This window comes from Leopardus geoffroyi, chromosome B2, assembly GCF_018350155.1.
Source record: "Leopardus geoffroyi isolate Oge1 chromosome B2, O.geoffroyi_Oge1_pat1.0, whole genome shotgun sequence".
NCBI lineage: Eukaryota > Metazoa > Chordata > Mammalia > Carnivora > Felidae > Leopardus > Leopardus geoffroyi.
Genome location: NC_059332.1, coordinates 99,634,244 through 99,656,613, shown reverse-complemented (window position 1 = coordinate 99,656,613; position 22,370 = coordinate 99,634,244). Strand labels below are relative to the sequence as shown.

At 42.6% G+C, this 22,370-nt stretch overlaps 1 protein-coding gene across 3 annotated transcripts in view; it reads left to right on the top strand.

The window, feature by feature from the left end:
- Positions 1-22,370, top strand: part of SLC22A16 (solute carrier family 22 member 16) — a 42,009-nt gene that overhangs the window by 9,296 nt on the left and 10,343 nt on the right. For all 3 annotated transcript variants that reach the window (XM_045499279.1, XM_045499281.1, XM_045499280.1), the window contains exons 2-5: positions 4,812-5,291; positions 13,080-13,197; positions 17,543-18,074; positions 21,760-21,887. In XM_045499279.1, coding sequence (XP_045355235.1) covers positions 4,812-5,291; positions 13,080-13,197; positions 17,543-18,074; positions 21,760-21,887 — 1,258 coding nt within the window. The remainder of the gene's footprint in view (positions 1-4,811; positions 5,292-13,079; positions 13,198-17,542; positions 18,075-21,759; positions 21,888-22,370) is intronic.

Genomic DNA, 22,370 nt, shown 5'->3' with positions numbered 1-22,370 from the left:
GAGCCATCAAAACACTCCCCCTTCTTTTCCTATCCTATTCTTTGGAAAGGAGTCACTGTGTCTTAGCCTGCCCTTCAGGAGTAAAGGGTAGGAATGAAACTCCATCTCCCATAGAGGGGGAATATCTGCAGATAGTATTTGGAATTCTACTAGAAGAAAGATTAGTTTCATCTCTCGTTTGTACTTGTTTGTTCAACCATTTATTTATACCAAGTGGTATATTTATCAGGATTCTCCAGAAAAACACAATTGATAGGATATATAAATAGAGACACATAGATGTAGATAAGAGGAGATCTATTACAGGAATTGGCTCACACAATTATAGAAGTGAGAAGTCCCACAGTGTGCTCTGTGCAAGCCAGAGACCTGGGAAAACCAATGGTGCAATTCAGTCCCAGTCCCAAGGTCTGAGAACCACAGGGTTGATGGTGTAAACCCCAGGCAGAGTCTGATCCAGGAGCACGGGGGCACAAGATGTCTGAGGGCATGATAACATGGAGGTCTCAGTCCACGCAAAGAAAGTGAATTAGTACTTCCTTGGCTTTTTTGTTCTCTTCAGGTTCTCAACAGGTTGGGTGATGCCCACCCACATTGGTGAAGATGATGTTTACTCACTTTACAGGTTCAAATGCCAGTCTCGTCTGGAGATCCCTCACAGACGCACACAGATATAATGTTTTGCCAACTGTCTGGGCATCCCCTTGGCCCAGTCAAGTTGATTCATAAAATTAACCATCATAGGTTCACCCCTTGTCAACTTGCAACCCATATGGATCTCTTTACACCAAACTTGATCTCTAAATAAAGACAATAACAAGGTCCTAATTCCACCCAACATGATACAACTATCCAACATACAACTAAATACACTAATCCCTTTCCCAGAAGGGGACATAAAGTCCTTGGATGATGTTTACTCTTTTTTTGATATCCCGTAACTTAAATATTATGGTGTAAAACTATTTAAATACTTATATGTCAATACATCTTATGTTATATGAGGAGACAATAAGGAAGAAAACAAAGACATTTGCTTAATATATGTCTATATATACACAAGCGTTCATAACAAAATAAAGAAGAAATACTCGCAGTGCCTGGTGGCTCAGTTGGTTAAATGTCAGACTCTTGACATCGGCTTGGGTCGTGATCTTGCGGTCATGGGTTCGAGCCCCACACTGGGCTCTGTGCTGACAGTGCAGAGCTTGCTTGAGATTCTCTTTCTCCCTCTCTGTCCTCCCCTCCCCCACTGGCACACACACTGTCTCTCTCTCAAAAAATAAACTTTTTTTTTTTTTAGAGAAGAAATACTCATGATAATTACAGCCCTTGTTTCTATAACTGGTCATGTGGTTGTAGGTGGTATTTAGTATAACTACCTTCTTTTCAGGACCCATTCTCTATTCCCTTCGCCTTAAGCAAGAACCTCAGTTGCCTGTGGACCTTTACCTGATAAAGTGACCCACCCTTTAATCCTTGAAGGGTCTGGGCCATTAATATTCCTGCCTGGATTGGGTTGTTGTAATTTCCCATTGACCTAATTCACAGGGCATGGTAATGCTAAGGAGATACCCTAAGGAATCTCCTGTATTGCAGACATACTCTTTCTTACCTCCATCGTGGTGTCAATTTCCCCTTGATATTCAGGATCCTTCACCCCAGCCAACACTGTAACTCCCTGCTTTGCCTTTTGATTCAGACGCCTGAGGAACCCAAAGTGGTCAGGCAACAGTCTTTATTTCCAGGTCAGTGGAATTGCTGTTGTGTCCCCTGGTGGCAGTATTCTTCCCTCTGGAACTAAGATCTTGAGGCTAGCAGAGCGTAAGATTATGGGAACAGGAAGCAAAAATTTTGTTAGGGGATCGCTAGGTGTAAAAGTGAGTGCTACAGCCCTCATTTCCACGCCTCGATTCCTGGACCCGTGAGTGCTGACTATTTGAGAAATAGCACCATATATTGGACACTGATTTGGGGCATATGCAAAGAGGCCAATTAGACACTGTCATTCAGCTGCTCCCAGGATGAGGTTCTGTGTTTGATTTTCGGGCCTGTGGCTACAGGAGATAAGGATCTCTTTCAAGGTTCACCTTAGAAATTCTTAGGTTGTTTAGGCATTGCTTGAACTGGGGATTCAAATTCCTTGAGCTCATCTGTTTTCTTTCATTAATTTATCCAACGACAATAGGAGCAACCAACCAATGCCATTACATTCCTTTAGTTTTCAAAAAATGGTTGAAATTTTCAAATACAAAGTCACTTAGCCCCTTGCTTCTTCTAAGTGGTTGATTATGAGCGTCCAACACAGATATTTTGTGTGTTTCTCTAAACAGTGCACACCACGGATTATCAGTGTTCTCTACTGCTGGAAATAGCCATTAGTGTTTTTCAATCTAATCAGATTAGACAACCAATTCCAGAAACCCCAGTACCAATTCAGAAAGCTCATTCTTAAAATTCTGTTCCTTTAGAACTACTTTCAGTACCAAAACCTATAGTCATCAAGATCTAGAAAAACAGAACAAATAGGACATACATAGAGATGTAGATAAGAGATTTATTGTAAGAATTTGTTCACACAATTATGGAGACAGTCAAGTCCCACAATGTGCTGTCTGTAGGCTGGAGATCCAGGAAAGCTGGTGGCGTATTTGTGAGGTCTAAGTCTGAAGGCCTGAAAATTGGGGGGGCTGATGATGTAAGTCCTGGTTCAGATACTGGCAGGCTGGGTTCGAGGACCCAGAAGGGGTCCCACAGGATCAGCCAGGAAGGTCCTTGTCTGTGCACAGGATAGAAATCAAACTCGAGCCAGCAGGAGGTGAAAGCAGAGTTTATTCAAACTGTAGAGAGACTGCAGGTACAGACAGAGCTTCTGGAAGACTCAGAAAGGAAAGGAGGAAGTCTTGTATTTGTTCGGGGTCTGGGGGGTTTTATTGAGGATCGTGACCTGGTGTATGTGTCCTCTCAGGCATCCAGGACTCAGAGCAAAGATGAGGACCCAAGTGCTATTGCTTGGAGCCAGGGGGCCTTGGCTTCAAGATGTCTAGTGCTGGTGGTCTGGAATATGCATATGACAGCTTCATTGGTCATTCTCACCTGGTCCTTCCTTAGATGTTATCCATTCTGAAGAAATCATTAACTCCTCGTACCTTACAAGGAGGACATACACTGTTTGCATTCTCAGCCATATGTAAAGCGGGGGTGCAGGTGCTAGCAAGAATAGAAGCAGGAAAAGGAGCAAAAGACAGGTTTTTATGGAGTCTTCAATTTCCCTGTATCAGCCTGAGTCCAAAAGCCTGAGAACCAGGGATGCCAATGTCTAAGAGTAGGAGTAGATGGGTCAAATTTGCCCTGCCTCCACCTTTTGTTCTTGTTCAGGTCCTCCCTGGATTGGATGATGCCCGCCCACTGATGAGGGCCCTCTTCTTCACTCAGTCTACCGATTCAAATGCTAATCTCATCCAGAGACAACCTCATAGACACATCCAGATATCATGTTTACCAGCCCAGTCATGTTGACATAAAATTAAACATCACAGTATAGACTTGTATATTTATTTTATACTTTGGGATACCGTGCTATTTATTTTTTTGCTCAAATTGTTTCAAACTTGCCCATTTGGGAGGTTATTCAGATTGGTTCCTGTGTCCCTTTAACATGCCCCCATCATTTTGTATTTTGAGCGCTTCCTTACTTTCTGATACCGCAAGCATACCTAAAGCATTAGGCATGTTTTTCGTTTTCCCTGACTTGGTCTTAAATGAGCCATTTTTCCTGGTTTCTTTTATTGAAGGATGGTATTTAGAAAACAAGATCTGGGGGCGCCTGGGTGGCGCAGTCGGTTAAGCGTCCGACTTCAGCCAGGTCACGATCTCGCGGTCCGTGAGTTCGAGCCCCGCGTCAGGCTCTGGGCTGATGGCTCGGAGCCTGGAGCCTGTTTCCGATTCTGTGTCTCCCTCTCTCTCGGCCCCTCCCCCGTTCATGCTCTGTCTCTCTCTGTCCCAAAAATAAATAAACGTTGAAAAAAAAAAAAAAAAAAAGAAAACAAGATCTGGGCCCTGGGTGTGCTTGTTGCTATTGAGATGTTGATGCAGGCTGGCTGGGTTTGAGGACCAGCCAAGAGGGTCCTTGGCTTCGTGGAGAATACAAATCAAATGTGAGCCAAGAGGAAGTGAGGACAGAGTTTATCGAAGACCTAGAGAGAGCAGATAGAGACAGAGCATCTGGGAGACTCAGAAAGGAAAGGAGACTGAGTTCCATATTTGCTTGGAGTCTGGGGTTTTTATTGGGGACAGTGGTCTGGTGCACGTGTCTTCTCAAACATCCAGGACCAAAGACGAGCGTTCAGGTGTTCTGCATAGGTCACTTACGACCTGGCACCAGGTGTCTTGATGAGTTAGTGGTCTTGGCCCTACCTGGTCACTCCCTCGATGCTATCTCCCGTGCTGGAAGACTCCAAAGAAATCATTAACTCCCTGGCCTTTACAAGGAGGACATATATTACCTGTTCTACAAGGCATGTGTAAGGTGGGGGTATAGGTCCTAGCAAGAACAGAAACAGTAAAAGGAGCAAAAAAAGCAGTCCCTTTAGTTTCCCTGTCTCAGTGTCATTGCTTCTAGGCCCTCCTACCAGACAGAGCTATGTGTATATACTAACATGTTATGTATATATTACATATCTATAATTATTTCTGTATTTATTCATCTATATATATATTAAGCTAACCATGATGAACACCCTTCATATTTGCTTATAGTCTTTTTTAGCCTGTAGGTTGGATATAATAACTTGCTTTTCTTCTCTTTGCAGATTTCAGATATTCCTCTATTTTATATGTGCTTTCCAGAACATCTCTTGTGGTATCCACTACTTGGCTTCTGTGTTCATGACAGTGTCCCCCTACCATACCTGCAGGCCCCCAGGCAACGTGAGTCGGGTTCTTTTCCACAATATCTCTAGTTGGAGGTTGGAGGACATCTGGATCCTGTTTTTCACAGGCCACGAAGATCACATTATAGTGCAGCTACAGAACGGTGAGGTCTGGGAGCTCACAAGTTGTCACAGATTCCGGAGAGATGACAAATCTGGTTTGAACTATGATTACAGTGGCCGTAAGAGTAGCTTTCCTTGCGTGGATGGCTATGTCTATGACAAGAGCAAGTGGGACAGCACCGTGGTGACTCAGTGGGATCTGGTCTGTAACCGAGAATGGTTTGCAAAGGTGATCCAGCCTGTGTTTATGGTGGGAGTCCTGCTGGGAGCGATGATTTTTGGCTACCTTTCTGACAGGTAAAATGAAATATTTAAGTTTGCTGCATCAGGGTTCATTTTCCTATCTGGTTTTCTTAAAGGTCAAGGAATTGTGTTCAAAGCTTTAGTCATTTTCATACCTCCTATCTAAATACCTGCCTCTTTGCTCATCTGTTATTTAGAGGCACACAAAAAACCATAGTGTTAGAGGATGGGTTTTGAAGACAGTCTGCCTGGGTTCAGACCCTGGTTCTACCACTTATTAGCCATGAGCCCTAGGCAAATTGCATAACCTCTGTTTCAGAAAGTAGTCTATAAGCTGGTGATGAAAATAATAGCACTCACTTCAAAGGGTTATTGCAAAAATAGTAAAAAAAGTACCTTGGACATATAACCACTCAATAAATACTGGTTACTATTTGAATATCAACATATATGTATCTGTATCTATCTATCTATCTATCTATCTATCTATCTAATTTTCTAAAAATAAACTTGTTTTTTAAGAAGTGTAGCCTGGTTCTAAGCAATAATATCTATGAAATTGTGGCTTTGATACACCAGCCATATTTTCTTAAAAACACACACACACATTAAAATGAATACATAGCCCTTAAATAAGGCAAAGTTCATCTCTGTGTGGACAAGGACTGTACTTAAAGTACCTGTGCTAAAGCACAGAAATGAACTTCTCTGGTCCCCATAGTTGTGAGTGTTACAGCCATATGCTGGGCCCTGGGAACCTGAGGGCAACAGCTTAGGTCCAAATCCCACCCTTGGGATGTGCTAGTCTAATGGGACTGACAAACATGTCCAAAATAAAATGATAGGGCTTTGTTGTGGCCAGGGCCATAGGAGAAGTGAGAACAAATGGAGGCGAAATCTATGGAAGCCTAAAGGGAGGAGTGCCTAGGTCTTCCCACCCTTAACCCTATCCCAGGAGGTGGCATTTGAATAATGAAATTAAGGCAGAAGTGGAGTCTAGTTACTATTTGGTGGATGAAGTTATGTTACTATGTTTAAGAATCTTCTATTGCAGGGACACCTGGGTGGCTCAGTCGATTGAGCATCCGACTTCAGCTCAGGTCATGATCTCGCGGTCTGTGGGACAGCACAGAGCCTGGAGCCTGCTTCAGATTCTGTCTCCCTCTCTCTCTGCCCCTCCCCCGTTCATGCTCTGTCTTTCTCTCTCTCTGTCAAAAATAAATAAACATTAAAAAAAATTTAAAAAAAGAATCTTCTATTCCAGGGCACCTGGGTGGCTCAGTCAGTTAAGTGTCTGACTTCAACTTAGATCATGATCTTGCAGTTTGCAAGTTCGAGCCCCACATTGGGTTCTCTGCTGATAGCACAGAGCCTGCTTCAGATCCTCTGTCCCCTTCTCTCTCTGCCCCTCCCCTGCTGGTTATCTCTCTCTCTCTCTCTCAAAATAAATAAATAAATAAATAAACTTAAAAAAAAGCATTAAAAAAGAATCTTCTGTTCCATAACCATCTTCCTGGAATGTGGAAATTAGGTCCGTCAAAGCCAAAAACATGATTAAAAGGCACCATGAGTGAGAGTCAGTAGAAGCAATAGGCCCCCAAAGCAGACCTTCTGCACAAAGAAGAATTGAAATACTGGAATTGTCAGGCACAGATAAAAATTCACTATGCTTACTGCTGTTAAACAAATAGAAGACAAGCCTGAAATTATTAGTAAAAATCTGGAAATTGTATTTTATTTTTGTTTTTTAAATATTTATTTAGAGAGTGAGCATGCACACATGAGTGGGAAAGGGGCAGTGAGAGAGAGGAGAGAGAGAATCCTAAGTAGGCTCTACACTGTCAGCACAGAGCTTGACACGGGCTCTGTACTTTATTTATTTATTTATTTATTTATTTATTTATTTATTTGAGTAAGGTCTTTGCCCAACATGGAGCTCAAACTCATGACCCCAAGATCAAGAGTTGCATGTTCCACTGCCTAAACCAGCCAGGTGTCCCTGGAAATTGTATTTTAAAATGACATAAAATTGAAGAATAACTACCTAGAACATCTATAAAAAAAACCATAATAAGTGACAGATTCCTGGGCAGTTTTAACAACCTATTACATATAACTAGAGAAAGAATGAGTAAAATTGATAAGAGCTCAGAAAAAATTATCAATAGTAAACATAAGAGAGACAGTTGGAAAATATGAGAAATTAAAATTCATGAAGGCAGAGGGATAAGGTCTGAAATATACTTAATATTGGAAACTTATCAGGGACGCCTAGGTGGCTTAGTCGGTTAAGCCTCTGACTCTTGATTTCCACTCAGGTCATGATCTCACGGTTTGTGGGATCAAACTCGGTGTCCTGCTTGGGATTCTCTCTCTCCCTCTCTCTCTGCCCGTCCCCTGCTTGCATGCTCTGTCTCTCTCTCATAAACATTAAAAAAAAATAATTAGTGGAATTTACCACATTAATAGATTAGAAGACAAAATTCATATTATCCACTTAATGAATACAGGAAAAACATTTGATAAATTTCAAAATCCATTCATGATAAAAACTAAAAGTGGAAGAATGTCCTTAACCCAATTACAGGTGTCTACAAAGAAATCTACCATGAACATCTTAACTGTGAAATATTGAAAGCTTTCCCTTGGAATCAGGAATACATAAGGATGTATGAAACACTGCTTCTGCTTAGTATTATACTGGATATCCTATTACTGTAAAGCAAAAGAGAAATAAAAGAGAGAGGGAGGAGCAGGGGTGGGGGGAGGGGGGAGGCATAAATGGAAAGAAAGAAGACAAAAAAGTCATTATTTTTAGCCATTACAATTCTGTATGAAGAAAATCCAGCAGAAGAATCATTGGAATTAATGAGCATTTAATGATGTTGCTGGATAGGTTATCAATATATATAAATTAATTATGTTTATATCTACCAGTAACAAATATAAAAATTAAAAAATGCCATTACAGAGCCCAGAAATAAAGTCACACTTATATGGTCAATTAATCTATAACAAAGGAGGCAAGAATCTAAAATGGGTAAAAGACTATTCAATAAATCGTGCTGGGAAAACTGGACAAGAATGGAACTGGACCATTTTCTTACATCGTACACAAAAATAAACTCAAAATGGATTAAAAACCTGAATATGAGACCTAAAACCATAAAACTCCTGGAAGAACACATTGACAGTAATTTCATTGACATTGGCCTAAAGCAACATTTTTCTAGAAATGTCTCCTCAGGCAAGGGAAACAAAAGCAAAAATAAACTATGAGGACTACACTAAAATAAAGAGCTTTTGTGCAACAAAGGAAACCATCAACAAAAGGAAGAAGATATTTGCTAATGATATATCCAATGAGGGAATAATATCCAAAGGGTATAAAGAACTTAGGCAACTCAACACCAGAAAAAACCCTCCAATCTGATTAAAAAATGAACAGAAGATATGAATAGATGTTTTCCCAGAGAAGCCAGGCAGATGGCCAACAGACACATGGAAAGATGCTCAACAGCACTAAATGTGAATCAAAACCACAAGAGTTGAGCATCTGACTCTTGGTTTGGCTCAGGTCATGATGCTGGGGTGGTGGGGTCGAGCTCCACCTTGGGCTCTGTGCTGCCTGGTTGGGATTCTCTCTGTCTCTCTGCCCTACTTGCTCTCTCTCTCTCTAAAATAATGGGGAAAAAAAATAGCTCACTTTTATGGACCATTTTCTATGAGCTATTTTAAATGTCTTCTGTATTATCTCATGTAATTACTTAAAAAAGTCTGTGAGGTAAACATCATTGGCCCTATTTTAAATACCAGTGCGGAAAAGGAAGGACAGAAGGTCAACCTGGAAAGTAAAGCAGCAGAGCTGGGATTTGAACCCAGGCCCGGGTACCTAACTACTATATTGTATTGTCTCTTCCTTTCTGCCACGAGACCCCAGAGGATGGTCAGAAAAGGCTGCACCTTTGACCTGGCTTTTTTTTTTTTCTTTAATTTTTTTTTAACGTTTATTTATTTTTGAGACAGAGAGAGACAGAGCATGAATGGGGGAGGGTCAGAGAGAGGGAGACACAGAATCTGAAACAGGCTCCAGGCTCTGAGCTGTCGGCACAGAGCCTGACGTGGGACTCGAACTCACGGACCGCGAGATCATGACCTGAGCCGAAGTCGGCCGCTTAACTGACTGAGCCACCCAGGTGCCCCTTGACCTGGCTTTTAAACACACAATGGGGAAGACTTTCTAAGGGAGAAGGAACAACTTCATGTCTTGAGAGAGCCTGGCACATTCAGGGAATTGTGAGGAGGTCAGTTTGGCAGAAGCATAGGATGGATAAACCAAGTGATGCAAAACCGCATCTGGGATTGTTTTATTTCTGGGCAGTGTGGGGGGGTACACTGGTGTGATGTTAGGAGGACTGGGTGGGAGGCCCTGAGGATGGGGGCTGTAGAAAATGGTGAAGGTCTGAATGAAAGCAGGAGGGGCAGAGAGGGAAGGATGGACACATATTGAGGAGGTATGTATGTATGTATGTATGTATTTTGAGAGAGAGAGAGAAAGAGAGCGCAAATGAGCAAGGGGCAGAGAGAGAGAAGGAAGCCCAGGAGGGGCAGAGGAGGAGAGAGGGAGAGAGAAGCAGGGCCCATCCGAAGCAGGGTTCACCCGAAGCGGGGCTCGTGCTCACCTGAAGCAGGGCACGAGCTCACCCAATCCAGACTGAATCATGATCTGAGCTGAAGTCAGATGCTTAATGACTGAGCCACCCAGGTGCCTGAGAAGGCGTTTTGAAACTGACATAATTTGGTGGACTTTAGGAAATGCCAGCATGGAGACAGGTAGGCCACCAGGGTGATATGAGCCAAACCTGGAGAGTGGGGTTCTACAAGCTGATGGAGAGCGGTCCCTCAGGAGTGGGTGTGGCCAGTGGCAGTAGAGAAGGTAAGCAAATAAGGACTGAGAGAGGCAACCTGGAGGTCCCTGGTGACTGAAGAGCTAATCTCAGAAAAGCCAGTTGCAACCTGGTGGTCATGGCTAAGGAAATGTAGGAGTTGAGGAAGTAGATATTCCTTTCAGAGATGCCATCAGTGGAGGAAATGCAAGGTGCAATGAGGCTGAAGGAGTGATGGGATCCAGCGGTTCTTGTCTTTGGTTGGAAAAGACTTAAACTGAAAGGGAAGAGTCAGAGGAGAGAGAAACATAGAGGGAAAAAAAAAGTAATTGTTAGAATAAGTTCTCAGAGGAGGTGGGAAGAGGCATGGTCCAATTCAAAGATCGCAAAATGGTATTTGGAGAGAAAAGTATTTGTGTCCCTGGAGAGGAGAGAAGAGAAAGCTGAACACAGATTCAGGTTGTGTTGACAAGTGGGCAGAATAGGAGGTTGTGGGGCTTTCTCTTTGATGGTCTCTGTTCTCTGCAGGAGATGGGTGGTGGAGACATTGTGGGTGGTCGAGGAAGTTGATTGGGGATGGGTAAAAGGTTTGAAATGGCATTCAGGGCTCAGATGAGATTGAAGCACATGCATGTGTAGGACCAACCATCCCTACTAGTGTGTGGGGGGAGCAGAGAAGGCTGAGCGTGTACAGAGGACAGTTTTTATTTGCTTACCTATCCTCTGTTCTACCAGGCAAACGTGTTGGTTGGAATCTCAGGACTATATTCTTTTGCCTTAAAATTATCTGTCAGGGAGAAAATATTTGTAAATCATTTATCTAATAGGAGTCCAGTATTCCAAAGATATAAAGAACTCTTACAACTCAACAAGAGAAAGAGAACCCAGTTTAAGAATGGGCAAAGGATTTGGATAGATGTTTCTTTTTTTTTTATTTGATGTTTTTATTTATTTTTGAGACAGAGAGAGACAGAGTATGAGCGGGGGAGGGGCAGAGAGAGAGGGAGACACAGAATCCGAAGCAAGCTCCAGGCTCTGAGCTGTCAGCACAGAGCCCGACGTGGGGCTCGAACTCACAGACCGCGAGATCATGACCTGAGCCGAAGTCGAATGCTCAACTGACTGAGCCACCCAGGCGCCCCAACAGATGTTTCTTTAAAGAATATATGCAAATGGCCAATAAGCACATATAAAAATGCTCAACATCATTAATCATTAAGGAAAATGTAAATCAAAACCACGATGCGATATCCTTGCACACGCACTAGGTTGGCTGTAATCAAAAAGACAATGGGGCACCTGGGTGTCTCAGTCAGTTGAGTGTCCGACTCTTGATTTCAGCTCAGGTCATGATCCCAGGGTTGTGGGATCAAGTCCCGAATCAGGCTCCACAATGTGGAGCCTGCTTAGGATTCTCTCTCTCTCTCTCTCTCTCTCTCTCTCTCTCTCTCTCTCCCTTTCTCCCCACTGCTCCTCTCCCCTGCTCACCTGCATTCTCTCTCTCTCACTTAAAAAAAAAAAAGACAGACAATAATAGACAAGTGTTGTTGAGGATGTGGAGAAATTGGTCCCCTTATACACTGTTGGTGGGACTGTAAAAATAGGGCAGCCACTTTGGAAAACAGTTTGGCACTTCCTCAAATGTTAAACAAAGAGTTGTCATATGATCCAGAAACTCCACTCCTAGGTATACACCCAAGGGAAAACAAGTTCACACGAAATCTTGCTCACAAACGGTCGTGGCAGCATTATGCCCAATTGCCAAAAAGTGGAAACAGTCCCAACTGTCCATCAGCTGACGAATAGATAAACAAAATGTGATACAGCCATAAAGGATTATTTAGACACAAAAAGGAAAGAAGTACTGAGACATGCTATATCACAGACGAAACTTGAGGACACAATGCTAAGTAAGAGCAGCTGGACACAGCAGGTCACCTATTGTATGACTCTGTTAATGTAAAATGTCCAGAACAGGCAACTCTGCAGAGAAAGAAAGTAGGTTGGTGGTTGTCAGGGACTGGAGGGAGCAGAGAGGGCAGAATGATGGTTCCTGGGTGCAGAGTTTCTTTTTGGAGTGATGAAAATGTCCTGGAATTAGTAATGAGAGTTGCACGACTTTTTGAATATACTAAAAGCCACTGAATTATATACTTTAAAAGATTGGATTTTATGTGAAGTATATCTCAATTTTTAAAAACCTGTCGAGAATATGATTTGTTTGCTTTTTAGACAAAGAAATGCCCCTCCCAATTATGAAAATAATAGGGCAGGTAAGCACCTTATTCTTAGGAGCAGAATGTGGCAAGAGCTCTGTTTTTTTTTTTTTTTAATTTTTTTTTCAATGTTTATTTTTGGGGGGACAGAGAGAGACAGAGCATGAACGGGGGAGGGGCAGAGAGAAAGGGAGACACAGAATCGGAAACAGGCTCCAGGCTCTGAGCCATCAGCCCAGAGCCTGACGCGGGGCTCGAACTCACGGACCGCGAGATCGTGACCTGGCTGAAGTCGGACGCTTAACCGACTGCGCCACCCAGGCGCCCCAAGAGCTCTGTTTTTAGAGGGGCCTGGCAAGAGCTAACTTACCCCTATGGGCACAGCCAGCCTGACACGGAAGATGATCCGACAGATCCGAGAGCAGAAGTCCTCTGAGCAAAAGGACACATCCTCCCCACTCTCCCTCGCCAATCCTGGGTTAGGAGGTCCTCTGGGCATCACCCAGGGTGATCATGTATGTATATGAGCGGCTTGGGTAGAGGCCTCCCCACTGAAGACCAGCCTCTTGAAGAAATCCTGCGTTAACTTGTGATTTCCCCCAAATGAATGAATGGATGATAACAATCAATACAGAAGCTATTGAACACATAGATCACGCTCACTTTCATGAACTGGAGTGGATGTTTAAACTCTGATAACCATACCTTGCTGCTTCTGCTGTGTGCTTCTTATTTTTCAGGATAGGAAGACGATTTGTCTTGTGGGCCACAAGCACTGGCATATTTTTATTTGGCCTTGCAGCGGCGTTCTCATTCGATTATTACAGCTTCATGATCGCACGCTTTCTTCTCGCTATGGTGAGTTGTGGGGGGCGCTTTTCTTAAACCTCTAATTCTACTGCAGTATTTTCATATTAAACCTTACTCTCTCTGAGTGTGGGTCCTTTAGAATGTGGTGAGAGAGATCCGGGGCTGATCTTTGTTCATTCCACTGAGAAGTCTTTCTGCAGAATAGTAGTGCTCTGTGTTTGAATGAAACTCATTAAAATGAAAAATGGTTGCTTACTAGGCAGAACCTTTTTGTTTGACTCCATGCCTGGCACATGACCCACATTCCATGACTACTAAGGCATTATTTTATTTCTGAGCAATTTTATGGGCCTGGTCAGGGCCTGCACACATGGGCCAAACAGACATTTAAGGTGTAAACAAAGTCGTTTGTGTAATGCACAGTAGGAATGAAAACCAGAGGCATTTGGCTTTTCTGTTATGAGGAACAGGGACGTATAGTTTGAATATCCGCTTTGTCTTATTTGGGCAAACATGTTGTCCTCTTTGAGCCGTAGTTGCTAATCTATAAATTGTAGAAAATAATACCCGCTTCACTGGTATTGATAACTGGTTGTGATCAGGATTCAACGAGATTAAAGAAAACTTCCACAGTATGGCAGCTGTCACGAAACAGGCCTTCCTTCTGGCAGCGACTATTATAGGAAGTGGACCAGCCAGTGAGGAAGCGTCCCCACACTTGGTGAGGCTTCCAGACAGGTTCCCAGCTGCCAAATGACAGCAGCAGCGACTCTATTTGGAGGTCACTGGTCAAGGATAATGGTGTGAAGTTACCGTCTGTGGGAGGAACATGTGGCCTTGCTGAACACAGAGGTGGGGGTGCATCCCGTCTCACCAGGGTATATGAGCCAAGGGTCCAGCGAGAAGCCAAGGACTTTGGTCTCAGAAGAGGTCACTGCAGCCCCTCACGGAGCAAGGTGCTGTGTTCAGTTTCAGTGTCTTCACTGATGGCTGGAAAGAGTTCCTAGGAAGCCACACAGATGGCCAAGAGTAAGGACGATGCATAAAAAGAGAAACATTTAGGAGAATGGGAGGTGTGGCACCTTTAAAAAAAGTAATTATATATATATTTAGGAACGTAAAGAGTGTTTAATACAAAAGGTAACAACAGCAGTCTGTCTCCACTGAGGGCAGAGTAAGAGGAAATGGCCCTGTAACTGATGAGATTTGATAAGAGGCCTTTTGGTGGGAATGATGGTTCCAGAGGCACAGGTATGGGAGAGGGTGAAGGTCCTCTTTTGGAGGACGTTCTGAAAATAGCTATTTCAGTCTTGCAAATAAAGTGTTTGTTTTCAGAGCTGAGAAAACAAGCCACTCATTGAATACATTTGTAAAATGTGACCTTAAGTTTCTGCGGCTCTTGTCTTTGATTTTCACGCGAAATGTGGTTGTGGTTGAATTCTGAGTAGGGAAGATGCAGACAGACCAGTTTACTCACCACATTTATTGATCTGCCCACAGAATGTAATGCTAAGTAAGCAGACCAGGCCATTTCAGTAACCCTACAGTGTGGTGGGAAGGCAAGACACTGATGGGCCATCTTCAAAAATACAATGTTGACAATGGAGGCGTGACAATAGAGTGGTTTAAGTTGGGGTGGGGCGGGGGGAGCGGTGGAGAGTCTGGAGAGCCAGGGCTCTAAGTTGAGAAGGAATGAAAGGTCCAGACGTCTGGAGAGTAGAGAGGAGGTGAAATACCTTGATGAGGCTGAAGGGGAGGGAGATGATTAGGCAGAGGCTTAGAGGGTGATCAAGAGTTTGCTTGACTTCTTAAGGGCTGTGAGAATCTCCTGGAGGGGTTCAGGTGTGGTGAAGTGACCATTCTGGCTGCTCTGTGGGTATAGGGTCAGGGTAGATGTGAAGAACAGAGTGTTACCAGTGGAGGTGACAGGTGTGAAGGGATCCAAGCAGTCTTTGGGGATAATATAGGCAGTTGTGTACAGATTGTCTGAACCCAGTGACAGAAGTAACCAATAGGAAGTGGGAGTGGACTCAAGAATTAATATGGAAAAAAAAAAAACTTGCCATGGACTGATGTTACTGCTTAACTTAATGGAGAAATTTATAGTATTTTACCATTATCACAATCTTTGTTTGGGTACTGTAACAGCAGCAAACATTTACCAAACAACAAGATTCTTGGATGTGGGAGTCCTCATTATCAGGGTTCATTGTCTGAGTGTTGCAATTATAAGGCTGTATGGAGAAATGAAGGCTGTTGTCACAAAAATATTAAACTGAACTTTAATGCGGAGGCCCCACTAAGCACACCCCTACTTACTACTATTGTCATCCTCTCTGTCACAGGAAATTGCTTGTAGGTTAGTTAGCCTCTTTGTGACTCTCTGATGCAAGGTGAAATTGCAGGTCTTACAAAGGATGTTTGATTACAAAATGTCTTTGAAAGCAATGGGGGAAAACTGAATCCTACCCGAATCCCTTGGCCAATTGGGATGTGGCTGAGACAGACAAGTTAACTTATGAAGAAATTGACGTCCACAGGATAATGACATGATGAGCCTTCAAAAGAGTATGATTTGAATATCAAAGGATTAGGAGATGCCTTTGGCTTTCGAATAATTTTGCAAAAATTAACTTTATGATTTGTATTATAAAAGTCAAATGTGAAATAATCCTGTAGGAAAAATTCTAATCCTTTCGTCATGCCTCCCACAAAAAAAATCCATCATTTGATTTGTTCTTTGTTTACTCCAAGAATGATCACATAATATTATTATAGTTTAATTTTTGATAAAGATAGGCTTAATTTCAAAATAATTTTCCCTGATTTTTAAAATTGTAGTTTCCCATTCCCACCAACAGTGCACATAACATAAAATTTCCTATCTTAATCATTTTTAGGTATACATTTAGGGTCATGTTAAGTATATTCATGTTGTGGCACAATCAAAACCACTATCCATCTCCAGAACTCTTTTCACTTTGCAAAAATTGAAACTCTTACACCCATTAAACAGTAAGTCATTTCCTCTTCCACCCAGCCCCTGGCGACCACCATTCTACATCCATGAAATCTACATGATTTCGACTATCCTAGGTACCTTATATAAGTGGAATCATACAGTATTTTATCTTTTTGTGATTGGCTTATTTTACTTAATATAATGTCCTTAAAGTTCATGCATGTTGTAGCCTGTGTCAGAATTTCCTTCCTTTTTGAGGCTGAATGATATTCTATTGTATATACCACATTTTGCTTATCTATTCATCTGTCGATGGATGCTTGGCTTGCTTCTACATTTTAGCCATTGTGAATAATGCTGTTACAAACATGGGTGTACACATATTTCTTTGAGATCTTGCTTCCAGTTATTTTGGGCATGTATCCAAGGTAGGGCTGCTGGATCATATGGTAATCTATTTTTAGTTTTTGGGGGGGAATCCCCATGCTGTTTCCCACAGCAGCTGTATCATTTTACATTCCCACCAAAAAGTGCACAAGGGTTCTGATTTCTCCATATCTTTGTCAACACTTGTTATTTTCTGTTTTGTTTTTGTTTTTTGTTTTTTGTTTTTTTATAGTAACCATCCTGATGGTTACGGGGTGGTATCTCATTGTGATTTTGATTTGCATTTCCCTAGTGGTTAGTGATGTTGAGCATCTTTTCATGTGCTTATTGGCCATTCGTATATCTTTTTGGAACAATTCATATCCTTTGCTCATTTTGAATTGGATTGTTTGTTTTGCTGTTGAGTTTTGGGAGTCTTCTATATATTCTGGGTATTAATTTCTTGTCAGATATATAATTTGCAAATACGTCATTCCATACATTGCCTTTTCACTCTGTCAGTTGCGTCCTTTGATGCACAGATGTTTTTAATTTTCATGAAGTCCAATTTGCTTACTCTTTTCTTTTGTTGCCTGTTAAAATAAAGTTTCAGTCAAATCTTTTTCTTCCCATCAGTTGCCATAATTTTTTGTCCCCATTTAACAATTTTGGATTTAATAATAAGGGCCTCTTGTATAATGGTAAATTGGTATGCACATTCACATTTACATTAACTGGGAAATAAATTCACACCGTAGAGGAATACTTACATGAAACAAGAGGTAGGGTCTGACATGTGTTGTACAGATCCACTCGTTTATCTCATACTTAACCTCTCAAGTTTGGCCATTTGGGGAAGCAAGGGTGGGGGAAGAATGAAAAAACCCATTTGAAGAAGAAGGATGGATGGGATGAAACACCGTTTTATAAATGTGGTATGGCTTTCAGAAAACAATTTTTGTCATTTTCTTTCTGGCCTATGTGTGATTTACAGAGAGATCAGACCCCTTAGCAGTTATAAATATGACCTTAAATCTGGACCACCCTCCCTGCTTTGTTTTTCAGTCTGGAAGTGGCTATCTCGTGGTGGTGTTTGTCTATGTGACGGAATTTATTGGCATGAAGTCTCGGACGTGGGCATGCATCCAGATGCATTCCTTTTTTGCAGTTGGAACAATGGTGGTGGCTTTGACAGGCTACTTTGTCAGGACCTGGTGGATCTATCAGATGGTCCTCTCCACAGTGACTCTCCCCTTTGTCCTGTGCTGTTGGATACTCCCAGAGACACCTTTTTGGCTTCTCTCAGAGGGAAGATGGGAAGAAGCACAAAAAGTAGTTGATACAATTGCCAAGTGGAATAGGGCGCACTCCTGTAAGCTGTCAGAACTGTTGTCACTGGATCTAAATGGTCCCGTTGGTAACGAGCCCCTTGAAGTTAAGAAGCACAACCTGTTAGATCTATTTTATGACTGGAATGTTGGAGCAAGGACCCTTACTATCTGGCTGATTTGGTTCACTGGGTGTTTGGGATTCTACTTCTTCTCCTTGAATTCGGTTAACTTAGGAGGCAATGAATATTTAAACCTCTTCCTCATGGGTAAGTAGTTACATTATATGTAAGTGTAGCAATGAAGTGACGTTTCTACCATGTTTTTCGTGTGTTTTCATCGTCCATTCTCTACCAAGAACAATACTGCCAACCTTACTACTATGGTCTCTTTTAGGATTTATATACTGGAACACAAGTGTATGTTTTCTTTCAAAATAATGCAAACAGTCAGAAGAATTTAGTCCCTTCTTCTTTCCCTGCTTCTGCTCCTTGCTTGCCTCCTTCCTGGAAGCCCATCCCCTCAGAACTGTCTTTGAGAGGTAACATCGATTGCGTCGGGCTTGTACCCTTTTAGATCTCTTTCTGTGCATTTCCAGACATTTGTGCAGATAAAGAGATCATTCACTGCTTATTCTTCTTTGTAATTTGTTTTCCTTTTAATTTTTTTTTTCAACGTTTATTTATTTTTGGGACAGAGAGAGACAGAGCATGAACGGGGGAGGGGCAGAGAGAGAGGGAGACACAGAATCGGAAACAAGCTCCAGGCTCTGAGCCATCAGCCCAGAGCCCGACGCGGGGCTCGAACTCACGGACCGCGAGATCGTGACCTGGCTGAAGTCGGACGCTTAACCGACTGCGCCACCCAGGCGCCCCCTTGTTTTCCTTTTAAAACTTCATATGTCTTAGAGATCTTCTGGTGTCTTTCTACCTTCAAAAGTCCTTAATTTAGGCATTTCAGGCAGTAAAATCACTTAAATGCAACGATAATTTCGTTGTCATGCTTCTTTCATTTTAGTATAGCGGGTTAAAGTGGATCCAGATTTTGCTGTGACATCTTGAAGCATGACTCTTAGCGTCAACCAAATTCAGACCAAACATGAGAGAAATATGAGAAACCTATATTTGTCTGTCTAGCCTTAACTCCTGGTTATTTTCACATAGGCTGCCTGCATTGGATATTATCCTCAGAAAGTCTCGCTTTTGCATTTTCACACGTAGATATCATCCCTTCTCATTAAAGTGCTCTGATGACACTTCTGTGTTTGTTTATTAGAGCTCAGCAGGAATTATGAGAGAAGTCGTTTTAAGAAAAGAAAAAAAAAAACCCCTTTTTTTTTCTCTTTTTGGGCAAGCCAACAAGTTTGCAGAGTCCAGCTTGATTTCAAACCCATTCTATGTGCCGGTTTGAGAAATGACACAGAATTCCTAGGACAGGGCAGCAAATGGCAGGAGAACCAAGTGGGGCAGGGTGTGACCTAGGGACGCTTTTGGCAAGCTGGAGTTTTAGATCGTTACGATATAGTTTCTTAATTGTAATGGAGATATAAATTCTCAAGAAACTGGGACATCCCCTAAATATAAAAATGTCTCTAAGATAAATATACATGGTTTTATATTCTCTACTGTCTTGGATTTTTCCTGTCATCACCCTTCCCAGAAGTCCTCTTGCTGACAGGTGCTTCTAGTTGAAATTCCTACGCTGGGAAATTTTTGAACGAGTTTTTATCTCCGGAGATGGGCTGGGGCTGGTGGGCATTTCAGCTCAAGTTTTGGGTGATAAGTGCTTCAGTAGCTTCAAGACATCCGGAGATAGGAGCGGAATTGGGCCTGAGTGATTAGAGAGATTATATATTACAGAGTGAGGAAAGTAATGGCAGATTGTCCTAATCCCGTGACGCTTGGGCCTCACTGCTTGTGCCATTTATATCCCAGACACTGTCAAAATTAGATGTAGTATCAGTATCCTGAAGTGACAACTCAAGGAAAACCAGTGTAGGGTACTTTAAATGCTCTTCAGCCATTTCACAGTTGCTGCCCAAGCGTTGCTAGACTCCAGGAGTCAGGCAGGGAGGGGGGCAGTGGGGGAGGGAGGCTGCAGGAGAGGAGTCTTGGCTCCTGAAGACCTTGCTTCTAGTCCCTGAGCTGTCACTTACTCTTACGCTCAAAGCAGTTAATCTCCGTTGTCAAGTGGGGACACTAACCCAGGGCTACCCCCATGCGGCTCTTTTGTGGATCGTTGTCTCTTATTTGACCTTGAAAAGTGCTTGATAAAATCTTGGAAAAAAAAAAAAGAAAAAAGAGTAGAGTAACAGATGTACAAACTGATCCGGCCTGAAAGCATGGACTTTATCACAGGGTCCAGAGTCTATGGAAGGGAGGCATTTCCTCCAGAGGTGTCTGTTTTCCATTTCAGTGAAACGGAGAGACCGGCTGTCAAAGGCGGCTTATTTTTTGCCTTTGCCTGAGCCACTGTTTTTTAGCAGCGGCAACTGAGTTTAGTTTCTAATGTGCTACTAAGACCATTCACTCCGAAAATATGTTATCTACCCCTGTGACGTGTTCAGAAGCTGTGGGAGACGTACAGATAGATGCACACCTGCCTCTCCAGGTGTTTGTGGTGTTCTGTAGTTGCAAGGACAAGTGCAGGTCGCTCCTAAGAGGTGGTGGCCTGGTTGTGTCCCGAGCTTAGGCGAGCTGCAGAGGAAGGAAGGAACTTGAAGACTGAATTACACGGAAGATCTGGGCTGCGAAAAGATGGCAGTTTCCTAAGGGCGGTTGTGGGGTTTGTGCAGCTGGGTCGAGCTTGCTCCCTGTTTCATTGTGGCTGGTGGATACATAGCTTTTTTGCTCTGGATCTCCGATGCAAACTTTGGTTTTGCAAGAGAAGAGCTTTTAAGTCAGTTATGGACTAGATCCAGCTCTTTACTTTTGCTGTGGGGCAGTAAGAAGAGGCCAGAGGAAGTTTTTGTTCTATAGGGGATTTTTTTTCGTCAAGTTAATTTATTTGGTTTGAGAAAGAGTGAGCGCGAGCAGGGGAGAGGCGGAGAGAGAATCCCAAACAGGTTGCCCACTGTCAGCACACAGCCCCACGCGGGGCTTGATCCCACAAACCCTGGGATCATGACCTGAGCTGAAATCAAGAGTTGGATGCTTAACCGACTCAGCCACCCAGGTGCCCCTTGTGTTAGATTTTTAAATATTTTTTAATGTTTTATTTTATATTTGAGAGAGAGAGAGAGAGACAGAGACAGAGCGTGAGCAGGGGAGGGGTGGAGGGAGAAGGAGACACAGAATCTGAAGCAGGCTCCAGGCTCCCAGCGGTCAGCACAAAGCCCGATGCGGGGCTCTATCCCACAAACCCTGAGATCATGATAGAAGCTGAAAGCAAGAGTTAGAGGCTTAACCTACTGAGCCACCCTGGCGCCCCTTGTGTTAGAATTTTAAATGTTTACTTTTAGGTTTGAAACCCATCACACATTTTCATTAGTTTGTGTACCTAGCCGACACTGAATTTTCTACTTAGTTCCTAAATTTGAAGTTACTAATATAGAATTTTTCCTAGTTCTGCCAAGCACGAGAAACCAAAGAGCAGAACTTATCAATGTCATCTATGAATTTACTTATTTATTCATCCGACAGGTCTGTCCTCTGGACACCATGCTGTGTACTGGGGAGCTGACAGCCTGGTAGGGGGCAGGATCCCTGGGACAGGTGATAAGTGCCAGGTGGATTGTGTGAGCATCAGTGCCCTTCACAGGAAACATCCTCCTCACTCCAGGGGATTTAAAAGGGTTAGGTCTTGCCGCCTTTCAGGCAGTCAATGGGTGTTCTTGGGGGCTCCTGGAAGTGGGGAGAGGGCTAACCATTCCTTTTGGGTGGTGGGTTAGAAGGAGAGGTCCCTTTGTGCAGTTGGTTGCCATGACTTATAGAGAGCCCTTTTGCTCAATGACAGGTGCAGTGGAAATTCCTGCCTACATCTTCATGTGCTTGGGGATGGACAGTATAGGGAGAAGAAAAGTTCTGGTGTTCTCCCTTATCTCAGGTGCACTGCTCTGTGGTGTCATTATGGTGATCCCCAAGGTGAGTTATTTTTTGTTTTCTTTAGGGCACGGTTAGTTATATTATGACAGGAAGTATGGAGATCCATTCAGACATATGAACAGCATGTATACATAACATTTTTAAATGTTTTCTTTAAAAAAACCATTCTTTCTGTGTTACATAAATAATACATGTTCATTGTAAAAAAAATTAAGGAAAAATATGTTAAAATAAAAAGAAGCCCGTAATCTCACTTCCCAGAGATGGCCCGTGTTGCATTTTGTAAACACAATGATCCTGAATGAGGAAAGTAGATCACGCCTTCCAGTGATTATCATTATCTTAAACATTCATTCATTTAACAAATATGTATCTGGCATCTCTTATGTGCCAGGAGTTCTTCTAGTTGCTGGAGACACACAGTGAATCAAGTTTCTAGAAGTATGAAGAAAAACAAAACAAGATAAGGGATAGAGTGTATTTGTGTGTGTGTGTGTGTGTGCATGCGTGCACGTGTGTGTG